General features: G+C 53.6%; 1 protein-coding gene across 1 annotated transcript; it reads right to left on the reverse strand.

Annotated features, from left to right (window-relative positions):
* Positions 1–2,892: 2,892 nt before the first annotated feature.
* Positions 2,893–9,375, reverse strand: LOC129068631 (4F2 cell-surface antigen heavy chain-like). The gene is made up of 9 exons (XM_054570999.1): positions 8,776–9,375; positions 8,318–8,491; positions 7,327–7,421; positions 5,511–5,579; positions 5,357–5,415; positions 5,033–5,213; positions 4,779–4,922; positions 3,511–3,594; positions 2,893–3,390 (listed from the first exon to the last, which is right to left on the reverse strand). The coding sequence occupies exons 1-9, from the start codon at positions 9,203–9,205 to the stop codon at positions 3,028–3,030; spliced, it is 1,599 nt and encodes a 532-aa protein (XP_054426974.1). The 5' UTR covers positions 9,206–9,375; the 3' UTR covers positions 2,893–3,027.
* Positions 9,376–14,387: the final 5,012 nt, after the last annotated feature.

Consider the following 14,387-nt stretch of genomic DNA (forward strand, 5'->3'; position numbering starts at 1 on the left):
CAACCCAGGCTTCTGCCCCCTCTGGGAATCGAACTGGCGACCCTTTGGTTCCCAGGCTGGCACTCAATCCACTGAGCCCCACCAGCCACAGTTCATTAAACCAATTTTCGAAGGTGGCCCTCAGTGCCCAGGATTCCACGCTCTGGGGCTTTTCAGGACTGGAAACTGTGAGCGGAGGTCATGGTTGGCCTGGAGGGCAGGCAGGTGAGGAGGGTACCAGGAGCAGAGCCGTGGCTGAGAAAGTGGTGAGTGAGTTCAGCAACAGCGGAGGGGACATGGCTGGGGGAGCCGCCCGCCTCTCCCCGACCTGCTTCAGGGGAGCCCTGCAGGCAGCTCAGGCGGCCCTGGGAGAGGTGCTCTGGCCCCTTCCCTCCCCTGACATCGCAGGGAGAATTTCCCCCTCACAGTGTGGCTGGGAGCTAATGACACAGCCTCGGTGACTGCAGGTGCTCGACAGCCTTCCTGGATGTAGGAAGGGCGGGGCACTAATGGGGCAGCGCTTAGGAAGCTGCCAGGGCTCACAAGGGGATGTCCTCGCCTGTTTCCCCAGCACAGCGGTCAGGCGCCACAAGGAGCCCAGCCGCCATTGCTGGACATTTGTGAGTCTTCATTTAATTGTCGGTTCATTCACCTTGTGCTTTAAAACAAACTTGGTGAAAGAGAGCATGTCTCCTGGGTACAGTCTCAGTGTGGCACCGAGACAGAGCCTGGAGGTGGGCACGGCTCATGGGCGCACAGCCCTGTCAGGCACTTACCACCTCCAACCTGTGCGGCTACAGTGGTTAAATGGTGAGTTCTGCTAGTATTTCCGACCTCAATGTCTTTTAAGTACGAGTGCGCAGGAACGTGCAGAGCACGCAGTCATGAGGACACCGGGGTCCCACCTGAGGGTCAGAGGGGAAGCCAGCCGCCAGGGCAAGAGGGAGGGCTGCGGCTGGGACCGGCGGGGGGGGGGCGGGGGGGGGAGGCCCCAGGAGGGAAGAGGTGGGAGCCTCAGGGAGAGGGGCCTGGATTAGACAAAAGCCAGAGGGGGAGGAGAAGGGACTGCCTGGCAGCAGGGAGCAGAGGCCCAGCAGACTGGGTGTGCCATCCAGGGGCTGCGGTGGGACAGTCTGAGGCACGGCCTCAGTGTCCACCTGCTCGCGACCCTGGGACACAGAGGCAGAGCGAGGCGAACCAGAGAGCACCAGGGCCGGGGCCTCAGCCCAGTTCCTCCTTGTCCCAGGGCCCCCAGAGGCCCAGGCCCAGGCCCCAGAGCTGGCCCTCTTCTCCCTGACAAAGCTGGGACCGCCTCCCGCACCCCCAGAGCCCTCGTCATGGCCCAAGGATCCAGGGGTCCGACAGCGCAGCCGGGGAAGGCCCTGCAAACGAATGCAGGGTCCCCACGCCTGTTCCCAGCCCCACTGCTGCTGCACCAGCGGGTCTCCTCGGCGGCGGCACCATCCTCATCAGCGTCCCAGCCACAGGGACAGCCAGTGAGCCGGATCTAACGTGGATCAGGCTGCATCGCTGCTCAGGGCCTGCGACTGCAGCCCCGTTCCCCTGACCCCACTCCTGACCCGCCGTGTGGCAAGGGAGTCACCTCCGCTGGAGGTCCGGCCTCTGTCCTCAGCCACTGGGAGTTGTTCCCCAGGCCCTGGAATGTCCTGACTGGTAGGAGCCTCTTGTTAGTCGGGGACATCAGACCTCAGCCTAACCCTGTGATTTATGGTGAGGCCCTTGGGTGGTGCCATCTCTGGAGAATGGAGGCTAAAGAGTAGCCACGGGCCAGTGTGTGATTAAGCCCCAGGGAACACTCTGGGCATCAAAGGCCAGAGGAGCGCCCCTCCTGACTAGTGTTTATGCCAGGAGTTCAATGTCCAGAACTCCCCAGGGACAGGGCCATCCGTCAGAAGCTTTATGTGTGGATTCCGCCCTGAGCCTCCTGTCCTTTGGTCGGTTCAACCACTTAACCTTTCGCTACAATAAAAATAATCTCAGTGCTTCCCAAGTTCTGATTCATCCTACCAATGGCCCCCTGAAGAGTCATGAGGTCCAAGCTGGTGAGTAAAGTGAGGGCAGTCAGGGGGACCGGGCCTGTCACCGTGCAGCGTGCCAAACTCTCTGCACCCGCTGTGCGACCACCTCACTACGCTCTTCATCACCTGTGCGCCCCTTTCCTCCATGCCTGTCCCCTCCTCATTCCTCGCACTGTCAGGCACAGTCCCACCCCAGAGCCCCGCAAAGCCCCTTCCCCACACCGCTGCCTAGTGACCTCCCTTCCTCGTTGCAGGCCGTTTATTCAGATGTCACCTCCATAACCTAAATCCCCTTCTCCCCCAAACACCCACCTCCTCTCCTGCTTTACTTTTTCCTCTTTGTCCTCTATCACCATATCCACCACCCTCTCAAGTTTATCCATCTTCTCTCTAATCCATCTCCTCACCAGAATATAAGCCCCAAGGAGACAGGAATTATTGAACTGGATCCCTCCTCTATCCCAGGTCCCAGCACGCTCTTTGGCACGTGCTGACTGCGCAGTAATCCTTATGGCATGAAGGACCTGGTGGATCCTTTGGGAAAACCTCTTAGAAAACTCTATCTCCCTGAAAGGCCAAGTCTGCAAACACAGGAATCTGGCCACACGTGGCTGGAGACCAGGGCTGAGGGAGGTAAGAGCAGCCAGACCTGAGACCTCCAGGCCAGCACCGGGCCCTGCCAGGGGGAGGCGGCACAGGTGCGAGCCCCCCGACCCCTTTGTGGTGAGGCCTTGCTGGGCTCTTTGCTCTAGGGGTGGGAGCAGAGGTATGAACGCCTGGGCCCTGACCGTGTGGGGAAGGTGCAGGCAGGGAGAGACAAAGGGGAGAGAAATTCCTGCCATGACAGAGGGCGGAGGCAAGGCAGGACCTCGGCAGGCAGCATTGACTTTTATTTGAAGCCAGAAAACAAGTTACTGGGGGTTCATCCGTGATTTGTTACAGTAAAAAAAAAAAGAGACAAACCAGAACCCAAAGGGCCTGGGGCGTGAGGGGAAGGGCGGGGTCCTGGTCAGGCCACGTAGGGGAAGTGGAGCAGCAGCCCCTCGTGGGGCTGCAGGTTCAGGTGCTCCAGCTCCAGAGCGGCGCCCTCCACGCGGCCGGGCTGAGTGCTGAGCATCAGGTCAGCCCGCGCAGGCAGGGTGACGCTGGCGGGCCGGCCGGAGGCCCCCAGCCTGGCAGTTTGGCCCACATCCCCGAAGTTCAGCACTACCAGGAAACGCTGGTTCTGGTCCCACTGGCGGAGGTAGGAGAAGAGGTCAGGCCCCGAGGAGAGGACGTGGAAGTCTCCGTGCAGCAGGGCGCGCTCCTTCCCCCGAAGGTCACTCAGCCGCCGGAACAGGGCGAGGAGGGAGTCGGGATCCTCGCTCTGGCCCTGCCAGCGATGAAGAGGATGAAGACATAGCAGGAGGGACGAAGGACTGCCCCGGGTGCAAACTCTACAAGCCACCTGGCCGCCCGCTGCTGGTCGGGCCCCGCCATCTAAAACCCTTACCTTCACGGTCATGTTGGAGCTCACAGGTCCTAAGCTGTTCGTGGAGCTGGATTCATCCCACGGCATGAATGGTGCCTTCAGAGGCTGTAAAGCAGGGAAACAGGACATGGGCAAAGCCTGAGCCCGCTCCCCCTCTCTCCTCCCCCTGTTCCTACCCGGACGACGCACACGCAGACCCTCCCCATCACACCCCACTGCCCTGCACGAGCAGCGGGCGGGCTCCCACCTCTGGTCCTTGCTAGAACTGTCCCCTCAGCCAAGAGGGCGCTTCTCCCAGACACCACAGGCTGGCTTCCTCCCTCCCTCCCGTCTCTGCTCAGTGTCTCATAGGGCTGTCTGTGGCCACTCAATACAAAATATAACCCGGAGCCTTGACTGGTGTGGCTCAGAGGGCTGTGTGCTATTCCACAAATCAAGAGGTCCCTGGTTTGATTCCCTTCGAAGACACAAGCCTTGGTTGCAGGCCAAGTACCCGGTTGGGGACCCGCAAGGCAACTGGTTGATGTTTCTTTCACACATCAGTGTTGGTCTCCCTCTCCTTCTCCCTTCCTTCCCCTTAAGAATAAATAAAATCTAAAAAAGATAAAAAGCCACACCCATGTTCCCTAGGCCCTTGCCACACTTCCTTTTGCATAGCACTCATCATCTTGTTTATCAAATTACATCTGCTGATTATCAAACTTCACAACCCCAGTCCTTCTTGCACTGCTGTGCCCTTATGCATGGCACACGGCAATCTCTTCAATAAAACTTGGTGGAATTGTTGAATGATTGGTTCTGTAAATATCAGCTCAGGTGTCAACTCCAATCTGTGACTAGAGCCAAGCGAGTGCCATCATGGTCTCACCCCATCACCACACTCACTGTCCACGCTCCTCTCGCTCATTGGCCCCCCCCACTAAACTGCGAGTGCCTGCAGGGCACAGAGTACCCACTGCAGAATGAGTGAGTGCGGGGAAAGGATCAAGTAAATGAATGAATGAGCGGATGAGTGACGGCTACCGCAGGAAACACCTACCAGGTACCAACCACTGTGTTTTAAAGTAAGCAATGTTTAGTCCTACCTGCCCTACAAGAAACGCAGTATCACATGAGAGATGACCATACAAGTGAAATTGCTGCAAGGCTGCACAGCCACCAACTAGGTGACTGACTAGGAGTCAAACCTCATTCCACCACAAGGTTCTTGCCTCTTGGCCAAAACCAACAGAAGAACTGTGTTGAATATTCACACCTCCCCGGCGTGCTGGGGCAGCGGCACCAAATACCTGTCCAGGAAGGGCAGCTGCCATCAGGCCAATCTCATCCCCAGAGCTGAACACCGGGGTCCCCGGCAGGGTGAAGAGCAGCAGATGGTAGAGGCGGAGGAGGTGAGCCGGCACGAAGGAAGCCAGGAGCCCCGCCTGAGACAACTGTAGGAGCGGGCGCGCTGGTGAGCCCCAAAGCCCACGCTGCCCCCGTATCCCAACGCCCCTTTCCTCCAAAACACATCCTGCCCCCCTCCCGCCACTGTGGTGCTCACACTCCAGCTGCACCAGCGATTGTCAGTCACACTCAAATACTGGGTGACCAGGGCTTCTGTCTGCTGCCCAGTGAAATCGGAGGCCGACAGGTATGAGCTGGTCAACATCACGTCCTTGCTCGATGAGAGCAGGTTCAGGATCTCCTCCAGACTGGAGGACTTGGTCCCTGCGATCAGGAGCCTGCAGGGAGCAGAGCACGGGTCAAGGTTGGTTCCGCACCAGAAAGGAAGAATCGGCTGGAAACTGCCCCTTCCCGGGGACTAGCACCCCACAGAGGGTTCCCATGGTGGAGCCAAGGTGGGGACAAGGCGTGTGGCGCTCACCTTTCTTCACTGAAGTTCTTGGTGATGTTGTGCCACTCGGCCAAGTACGATGGCGCCTCCTACAAGACAAAAAGCAGAGGTTTTGACTACCAGGCCCTGGCGAGTCCCGCGGTTCTCACCCAGGCCCTGCCGCTCACACGCAAAGGGAACTCACCTGCAGACTCTCGACATCCCGAATCTGGACCCCATCCACACCGGCCTGCAGCCAAAACTGCAGAGCGTCCTATAGCGAGGCGGAGCAAAAAGGATAGAAGAGATATTAACATTGAGATGCAAAGGCTCAGGAAATTCCAGCCCACAGTAAACCGTGCCTGCCATGCGCTTCCCCATGGCCTGGGACAGTCACTTGAGTGAGAGTCTTGTATGGTCTCCTTTTCCCACCTCGATTATACAGGTGTAGCCCCTGATCCGCAACCATTCTAACCTATTATTGATATTCTTAGGGATGCAGCGTTTTTCTTCTCTACTCCACCTCACGGCAAATCCTAAGGCTTTGCCTTGGCAACCACAGAAAAGGCTGGGTATGCATAAATATAACTTCATCCTTAATACCCAGCATGTGTGGAATGGTTTCCCATTTCAGAGATGGGAAAAGAGTCTCAGAGAAGCAAGGAGGAAGCCCAAGGTACAGTCAGAGTAGCAGACACAGGACTCAAATCTAATCAAGATCCCAAGACAAATGTTCTCACTCCTCTGAAAATGTCTGACACCTGGGCTGCAGTGAAAGCCATCAGAGCAGAGCCAAGAAAGGAAGAGTGAAATTTAGCCCTGACTGGTGTGGCTCAGTGGCTTGAGAGCCGGCCTGTCAACCAAAGAACTGCTGGTTTGATTCCCAGTCAGGGCACATGCTTGGGTTGCAGGCTAGGTCCCCGATAGGGGGTGTGCATAAAGGAAACCACACTGATGTTTCTCTCTTTCTCCCTCCCTACCCCTCTCTCTAATAATAGATAAATTCTTTAAAAAAAAAAAAAAAAAAAAAAGTAAAATTTAAAGCACAGCCCCAGGGCAGTTCAGATGAAGGTTTGAAAAGAACGGCCAGCTCTGCCCGACAGGCCCAGGCTTGAAACCCTGGCGTTTGAGGGCACAGATCCAAGCCCCATTCCCACTGCCCCGGTTTCCCCTTTTTCTCTCTCTTTTCATCTCTATTTTCACTCATTGGAGGCTACCACTCTCCTCCATATCAGTACCACCTGAATACATTGCTTATCAGTAACCTTTAAAGGGTCTTCTAGCATTTTGCTAACTGAGGAATGGATGACCCGAGGAAGCCTACAGAAATGCTGGGAGTACAGAATTCTACCCCAGAATTAGGGCCACCAGCAAAGTGTCAGTCTGTCTCTACTTTTGTTCCACCTGCTCTGAACTGGTCAGAGTTCCAGAACCCAGGCCGGAGGAGAGTGGGTGACTCCCAGCCTGTTGGATATTGACTTTGAGTCTATACCCTTCAGGGAAGTCAGATTGGAGAAATAAGGATACTTGGACCTCAAATCCCAGTCACACAGAGACTTCTGACCCTCATTTACACTTTGGGGATAACGATAGGGACCTATTTATGTATACAGGGCATAAGAAAACATATATAAACCACTTGGCATAGTCTCAGGCACACAGGAAGACCCCAGTGCCCAGAATTTCAGACTGGACTATACTCTAAAAAACATCAAACAAGATTGGGAAACCAGCTGGACAGATTCCTACTGAGACACATTCCTCTCACAAAAGGAAGAAAAATCAAACCCAGATTACCATCTGGGACGCTCCCTTCCCGCCACGGTCACCATCAAAGAATAAAGAAAAAAGAGCCATCAAAAAGGAACAAGCAAGAACAGGGCCCCTGTGGGAGCGCCCCTGCTTGGCTCCTAGGAGCACGGCCCCCCCGCAGGGGCGGGGCCGGTGTAGGCGGCTGCTGGGGAAGGGCCCACAGAGCCCCCTGCCCAGCTCCCCGCTGCCGTCAGCACCAGCACACTCACCTTCACCTTGGTGGCCACAGTGTCACTCTGATTGGGAAGGAACCACGAGTTCAGGCCCTTGTAGTTGGGAGTGAGGTCCAGAATGACCCGGAGGCCTAGAACAAGGCAGCAAGAGGCCGTGGTGAGAAAGACTTTGGGCTGAGAAGCAGGAAATCAACTCATACAAGTCAGACTATTTCTTCTGTATGACTTGGTAGAAAAGCTTAGGTTTTAACCACGGTGAATTGCAGCCCATTGAAACAGAGCAACAAGGGGCTTTGAAATCTAACAGGTCAGAAGGTTAATAGTGTTAATAGAGAGTTAAGCTATGGGGCCTTGGGTCCCACACCCAAACTGATTTCTTTTAAAAGTAAGACAAGATATTATCTCAATTTTTTTTTCCCAAAAGGATCCCCTGTTTTCAAGTTAAAAAACCACCGATTTCCCCCGGCTGGTGTGGCTCAGAGGAGCAAGTGCGGGCCTGAGAACTGAAAAGTCGCTGATTCAATTCCGTCAGGGCACGTGACTGGGGTGCAGACCAGATCACAGGTTGGGGTGCTTTGGAGAGGCAAGGCAGCAGCGCTCAGGGCGTGTGCTGTTTCTCTCCTTCCCTTTTTCTCTCCCTTTTCCTCTCTTTAAAAATAAAGAAAGGAAACTTAAGAACGAAAAAACGCTGACATAATAAAAGCCTACATTTTAAAATAAGAGGGGAGGAGTATAAGGGAACTAAATGGTAAAGGAAAGAAATACAATGATGATTAAATTTAAAAAAACAAAAAAGTAATAACGGCGCTGGAGCCCAGCGTGAAATGAATGCACAGCGAGTAGAAAGCCTCCCAACCACCCCGCACATCTCCTTCAGCCCAAAGCCCAGGAAAGCTCCTGTGCTCCTGCCCTAGGAAAGCATAGAGCCAGGCAGGAGCAAACCAGGCAACAGTCCTAGCCTGGCTTTGCTCTGTCCAGAACCCCAAGCCCTTCCTGGCTGCTTCCGGGCCCACTCGAGGACGCCCACCCTTTTTCTTGGCCGACTGCAGGAGACTGTCCAGATCCTCCCTGGAGCCAAAAGTGGGGTCGATCTGCTCCAAGTCGGTCCCATCGACGTCATCTTTCTGGTTCTTGTGAATGGGGCCCAGCACAAAGCCCTTCACCTTGAGGGTGCTCAGGTAAGGGAGATGCTCCTTCAGGCCTGAAACAGGGAATAGGATGGCAGTGAGGCGGTCCGAGAGGTGGTGCCTGGTCTCCTCGGACCCCGACTAAGAGGAGAAGAGGAGACGGGGAGTTGATGCAAGAGGGCCAAAGCAAGACTTCACAAATAGGCGGCGACGGGCGGCTCCAGGAGCCGCAGGAGGAGAGAGAAGGTACAACCCGGGAAGCCGCAGCCACTATTTTGGGGGCTGGAGAATTACCCGAATCATCTGGGAGGGGTCAGCGTCGGGCCGCGGAACAGGGAAGGGGGTGCAGCGCGCTCACCAGACAGCTCTCCCGCGTCGCCGCCCTGGAAGGCCTGAAGGTCGCCGATGCGGTACAGGGCGCCCTTGTGCCACCAGCTCTGCTCCGGCAGCTCGCGGCAGCGTGGCGCCCGCACGATGATGACCACGGCGGCCGCCAGCATGCCGAGCCAGCCGGCCCAGAAGAGCAGCAGCAGCGCCCAGCGGGTGCGCACCCAGCCCGGGCTGCCTGCCACCTTCAGCAGCTCTTCTTTAGACAGGCCCGTGAACTTGGCCGTCGCCGCCTCCGCTTCGTCGTCGGCCACCTTGATCTTGACCAGACCGTTCTTCTCGGTGCCGCCCGCCATGACCGCGGACCCGGCCGCCCCAGACGCCGCGTTCATCGGCTGCTTCTCGGGCTCCAGCTCGTTCAGCTCCACTTCCTTCATGTCTATCTCGGTGTCCTGGCTCATGGTGCCTGTGGAACGGGAACCAGACGCAGTCTGTGATGAGGAGGCGACTGGAAACTTGCCCTGACGTCGCTGCCGCAGAGTGTCCACCCACCGCAGAGCGCAGTGAAATGGGAACTTCGAGGAGGAGCCCCGCCCCAGCCCGCAGTGTCCGCCCCTTAAGGTGGAACCGACGCGGTTGCTCTTTCTCCGGTCGCTCCGGCAGGCGGTGGGGGGCTAATAGTGCCAGGAACTGCTGCGTGGTCAGGTGCCTCATCTCGAGGCCGTCTACCGCCAAGGTTCCTTTGATTCGCACGCTAAGAACCCACGTCAGCAGGGAGCCACCTTTAGGTGGGCAGAGTCTGTGCTATTCCCCCCTCCCTGTGTCCCCGCAGGCCACTCCCGCGGCAGGAAGGAGGCGGGGAATGGGGACGTCCAGCACCGCGGGGATCCCAAGGGCCGTCCTCAGAGCCCCTACCGAAGGCCGGTGACTACCGCCACACGGTCACCCTATCTCCCCCTCGCCCCGGTCTCAGGCCTCCGCCCGCTCGGTCTTCCCAGCTTCGCAAGGCCACCTGCGGCCCAAACCCAGGCCAACTCAGCTTCCGCCCTTTCCCCACCAGGCCTGGTCTCCTCAGGCCTCTGAGGCAGGGGCAGACCCGCGTCGCGCAGGGTCACTCCCACTCCTCCAAGACCCATCTTGAGTTTAGTCCAGGTAATCCATGAGGCGGCAGTTATTTATGGGGCGCCCACTACAATACTTTGCTTTCTGAACTCTATCGAATTAGCTCTAATCCCGTCCTCTCCAAGATGTTTTATGATGACTCTGGACAGGCAAGTTGCTGACACTCCCAGAGTTACCCTCCGCCTCCCCCAGTTTCTGGCGCCAGGATGTCCTGGCAGGTAGGAATCTGGGCGGTGGCCAACATTCCGGGGCTGGGGCTCAGTGGGAGGCATCTGCCTTTTTCCTACGACGGATCAGAAGATGCCGGTCAGACCCTTCCCCACCTCCCAGGTCCTCCCACTGTCTATCCCGGTCTCCGCAGGGTGCCAGGGCTCCTGTGCCCACCCCCCTGCACTTCACTCTGACAGGCCTTGGAGGCAGCTGGTGCTGCAGAGGCCCTGAAGACCACCCAACACCCTGCGCCCAGCTCCTTGCACCGAGGGTAAGTGGGGCAAAGACAAGGTTCATATCAACACGGTGCCAACACTCTCCGGAACTTCTTGTTCCTCAGCATTGCCAGCTGGGTTATTTTCAGAGAGGAGATGATGGAAGAAGTTCTATCTCCGTCTCTCTCCTCTGGGCTAGAAGCCAAGATGGCTGTGTGTTTGGAAGAAAGCAGAAGCCTGCATCTGAATAAACAGCAGACAGAAGGGATGCCAAAGGAGAGCCAAAGGTGTGAAAGGCTCATCCTGTGCCATCCCTTTCTTCAACTCAAAGCCTTTACTCCCCCCCACCCTGGGGAAGCTGGAATGATTTCAGAGGCAAGTGGGTAAAGGTTGTTCAGATGTGTTCAGCGATGAAGGAAGTCCAAGGTGCCCCAAGCATGCAGTCAGTGCCAATCAGCAGCTCTGCAGACTTTGTCCCCAGCATGAAAGCTCAAGGTTGAAAACTGTGGGGTCAGAGGTCCCCTTGACATGGTCCAACATAACACCCCCGAGAACACAGTATCTCACTCACAGTCCCAATGGCTCCAGGCAGATAAAGCCAATCTCTTTTGCACAGGATAAAGAAGCTAACAACTTACCTCCCCGTGTATCTCCCGCCACACCTGCCAGATGGACTACTCTCCGGCCACATCAGCTTTCAAATGCCAGCCAACCTCACAACACACTTGACTCTTCCAGGCCTTTGCATCTTTGTTAATGCCATTTCCTCTGTGTGTTTGCCCTTCCTGTTCCCGCCTCTGCCTCATAAGCTCTTATTCATTCAAGACTTAGCTCAAATGACAGCTTTGCTCAACTCCCCCAAAAAATTACTTTCCACCCACGGTGCACCTACCTCTGATATAATTCATGTCCAGTTTGTTTATTACATTTCCTTGTCTAAGTGTCCATCTGCACTTCAGGACAAGTAGCAGGGACCTTGTGTTATTTGTCAATGGGCCTGCCTGCTCAGAGGTAGCATAGAGCAGGCGTTGGTTGATAAATGAGGGGATGAACGATATCAATCAAACCCAATAATTCCCTTCTTAGACTCAGTTCAACAAAAATGGCATTGAAGATAAAGAGATAAAAGTGAAAAGGAATTTAAATGATATTGTACCTTATACAGTTGAAGCCATTTTTGCAGGAAAAAACAAGACTTGTAACTGTTCACCAAAATAAAATGATGTACTAAGTCTGGGGGAAGGGCGACAGAAAAGCAACTGTGAGGCAGAGGGCAGAGGTAGCTAGAGAAGCCTCAGGCCCTACCATGTATGTTGATAAGTATAAAATTTAATATTTCATATAGGAACACGAAGTACATAATTTGTCAGAAAGAATGGAACCTTTGAGAGAAACTGAAACAAAGCAAAAGAAAAAAGCAGTACAACTGTCCAGAAGCCAATAAGGGCCACATGTGGCCATGAGCCCCCAGCACCTCACAATCAGACCGGCAGAGGGGCGTGAGGCCCTGAAATGCAGAGGGGGCTAAGTGTACAGAGAAAGTTCTTTCTAATCCTGGGTTCCAAAAATTCTTGTTATGTGTTTTCCAACAGATGAGAATTACTTGATCTTGGCCAAAAGATAAGGACTTTATTTTTACCCCCAAAGTGTAAAAAAAAAGAAAAGATTTCCAAAGAGAGAGCAAAGATGGGAAGGATAGCTAGAAACCTGGGACACTGCCTCTGCCCAGCAGACCCTGCAGCTCTGCCAAAGCCCAGGGCGTTATTCCAAAGACCCAGAAAAACAGCATTCACGCTCTGCCTCTAAAATACCCCTCAGACTTGAGCAGTTAAGCCATTTGAAAAATCAATGTAGATACACAAAAGAATGACCAGTGAATTTTTTAAAATACTTTATTTATTTCTTTTTAGAGGGGAAAGAAGGTAGAAAGAGGGGAAAAGAAACATCAGTGAGTGGTTGCCTTTCTTAGGCCCCAAACTAGGGACCTGGCCCGCAACCCAGGCATGTGCCCTGACTGGGAATTGAACCCCTGACCCTTTAGTTCGGAAGCCGGCACTCAGTCCACTGAGCCATACCAGCCAGGGCAGGCATTGCATGTTTTAAAAGTTCTTGGGGCATGCAGGTTGAAAACTGCTGTTATTGAGGTGTAAAATACCCAGAGCAATAGTAAATAGGGCCCTGACAAGTGTGGCTCAGTGGGTTGGGTGTCATCCACAAATGAAAACTCGCCAACTTGATTCCTGGTCAGGGCACGTGCCTGAGTTGCAGGCCAGGTCCCTGGTTGGAGGTGTGCAGGGGGCAGCTGACGTTCCTCTCACACATCGATGCTTCTCTCCTCCTTTTTCTCCCTCTCTTCCTTCTCTCTAAAGATAAATAAAATATTTTTTAAATGTAAATAGGAGTCAAACAAAGATATACACCCACTAAAGAATCAGATAATCCCTAGTCTTGGGTGACCCTGCTTTCCATCAAAAAAGACACCTTGTAATTATTTGTGCCTACCTCTCAATTTTAGATAGTTTTTCTTTAAAGGATCAAAAGTAGAAACTGGATTTGAATAACAGCTCTGCCACACTGGTTATGTGGCCTTGGGCCAAGTACCTTAATCTGATACTCAGCTTTCTTATCTGTAAAATGGAGATAGTAACAATAAAAACTACTATTGTTTTAAATTGAGGTAATACATATAAAGCACTTAGTACAGTGTCTGGAAAGTGCCATGGAGAACACTTAACGGATGTTAATATATTGACATTCAACATCCTCTACCCACTGTTTCACCTTGTTTTTCTCATTGCTCATTACTTGACACCCCAGCCTTTTTGTGCCAGTCAAGCAAATACAGGGTCTGGCACAAATAACACCTCTTTTTTATTACAAACTCTTTTATTATAAAATCATAAGCACATAATCCTGTAGCATAACAATATCACACTCAAGCACACCATATGACATTCTAGGTGAAATGTTCAAATTGCTGTCTGTCTCGGAGTCAAATGGCTGCAGTGCGCATGTTGAGGACCTAGAGCCAGAATGCTGGGTGGCGGGTGTGTGCGCGCTACTTTCAAACATGTAATAATGTTCATGCTTTCAAGCCAAAATATTTGTGTTTCGTTGGTTACCCTTCATTCAAGTAGAGTCACGTGCATCGAATGCTGAAAACAACCGCTGCTCAACAGGGATAGATTGTTTAATTCAAACTCTCAGACATTGGAGAAGGCATTAGAGAAGTAACTGTTAGAGAATGGTATGTAAAAGTAGGAAACACTGTCTCAGTTTGACAGCAGCTGTGAAATTCAAAGTGATAAGGCTTCCGTCACTATCAGCAGTCATTACGATGGAGTCATTAAAACACTGTATTATAATCCAGACGACACAGCTGATGTGAGGAAGCCACTGGTAGACATAGAAATGGAAGCTTTAAATGGTACTGTACATGCATTTACCCGTTTGCCAAACTGATCGCTGCTGTCCTTGTGTCATGGCACAAATCAAAAGTGATGTTTACTTTTAATAACTTTCAGGAAATCTGGAAAATAGGGAAGGTCCTTTGTGATGCATGCTTACCCTTTGGCCCGTTACCATGTTAAGACCATGTACAGTAACAGCTATCGGGTGGCCAGGCTTCTGGGAACCACAGTGTTCAAAGGAGCAGCAGGCTCTCTCTGGGATGAAACAGGTCACTAAAGGCTGAAAGTCGTAGCCTGCAAAGATTGAAACTAACAGGATGGAATGGCTCTGTTTGCCGCTGATCCAAAAACCAGCAAGCGCTCTCATTGGCAATGGTTGCAAAAACCAGACTTCTTGAAGAGGAGTCAAAGGAGAGGAAAAAAGGAAAGTGAGCCTGAAAGGTGAAGAGAGGAGCACTGAGAGGGAGTGGCGCCTGTCCCAGCAACTGGAAATTTGTTATGAGAAACTTATAGAGGAAAACTAACACCAGCCTGCTGGGCCGGGGGGTCGGGGCAGGGGGGCGGCGGTGCAGACAGCTGGCTCTCTGCCCCTGAAGGTTCGAGGTTATGACCCCCAAGGCTGGGGGAGGCAGTGGCACAGCCTCAGCCGGCAATCTCTAGAAAGAGCGAAGATCAGGACAAGTCCA

Source organism: Pteronotus mesoamericanus, unplaced genomic scaffold, assembly GCF_021234165.1.
Source record: "Pteronotus mesoamericanus isolate MK-2021 breed Mesoamerican mustached bat unplaced genomic scaffold, CSHL_Meso_final contig_214, whole genome shotgun sequence".
Classification (NCBI taxonomy): domain Eukaryota; kingdom Metazoa; phylum Chordata; class Mammalia; order Chiroptera; family Mormoopidae; genus Pteronotus; species Pteronotus mesoamericanus.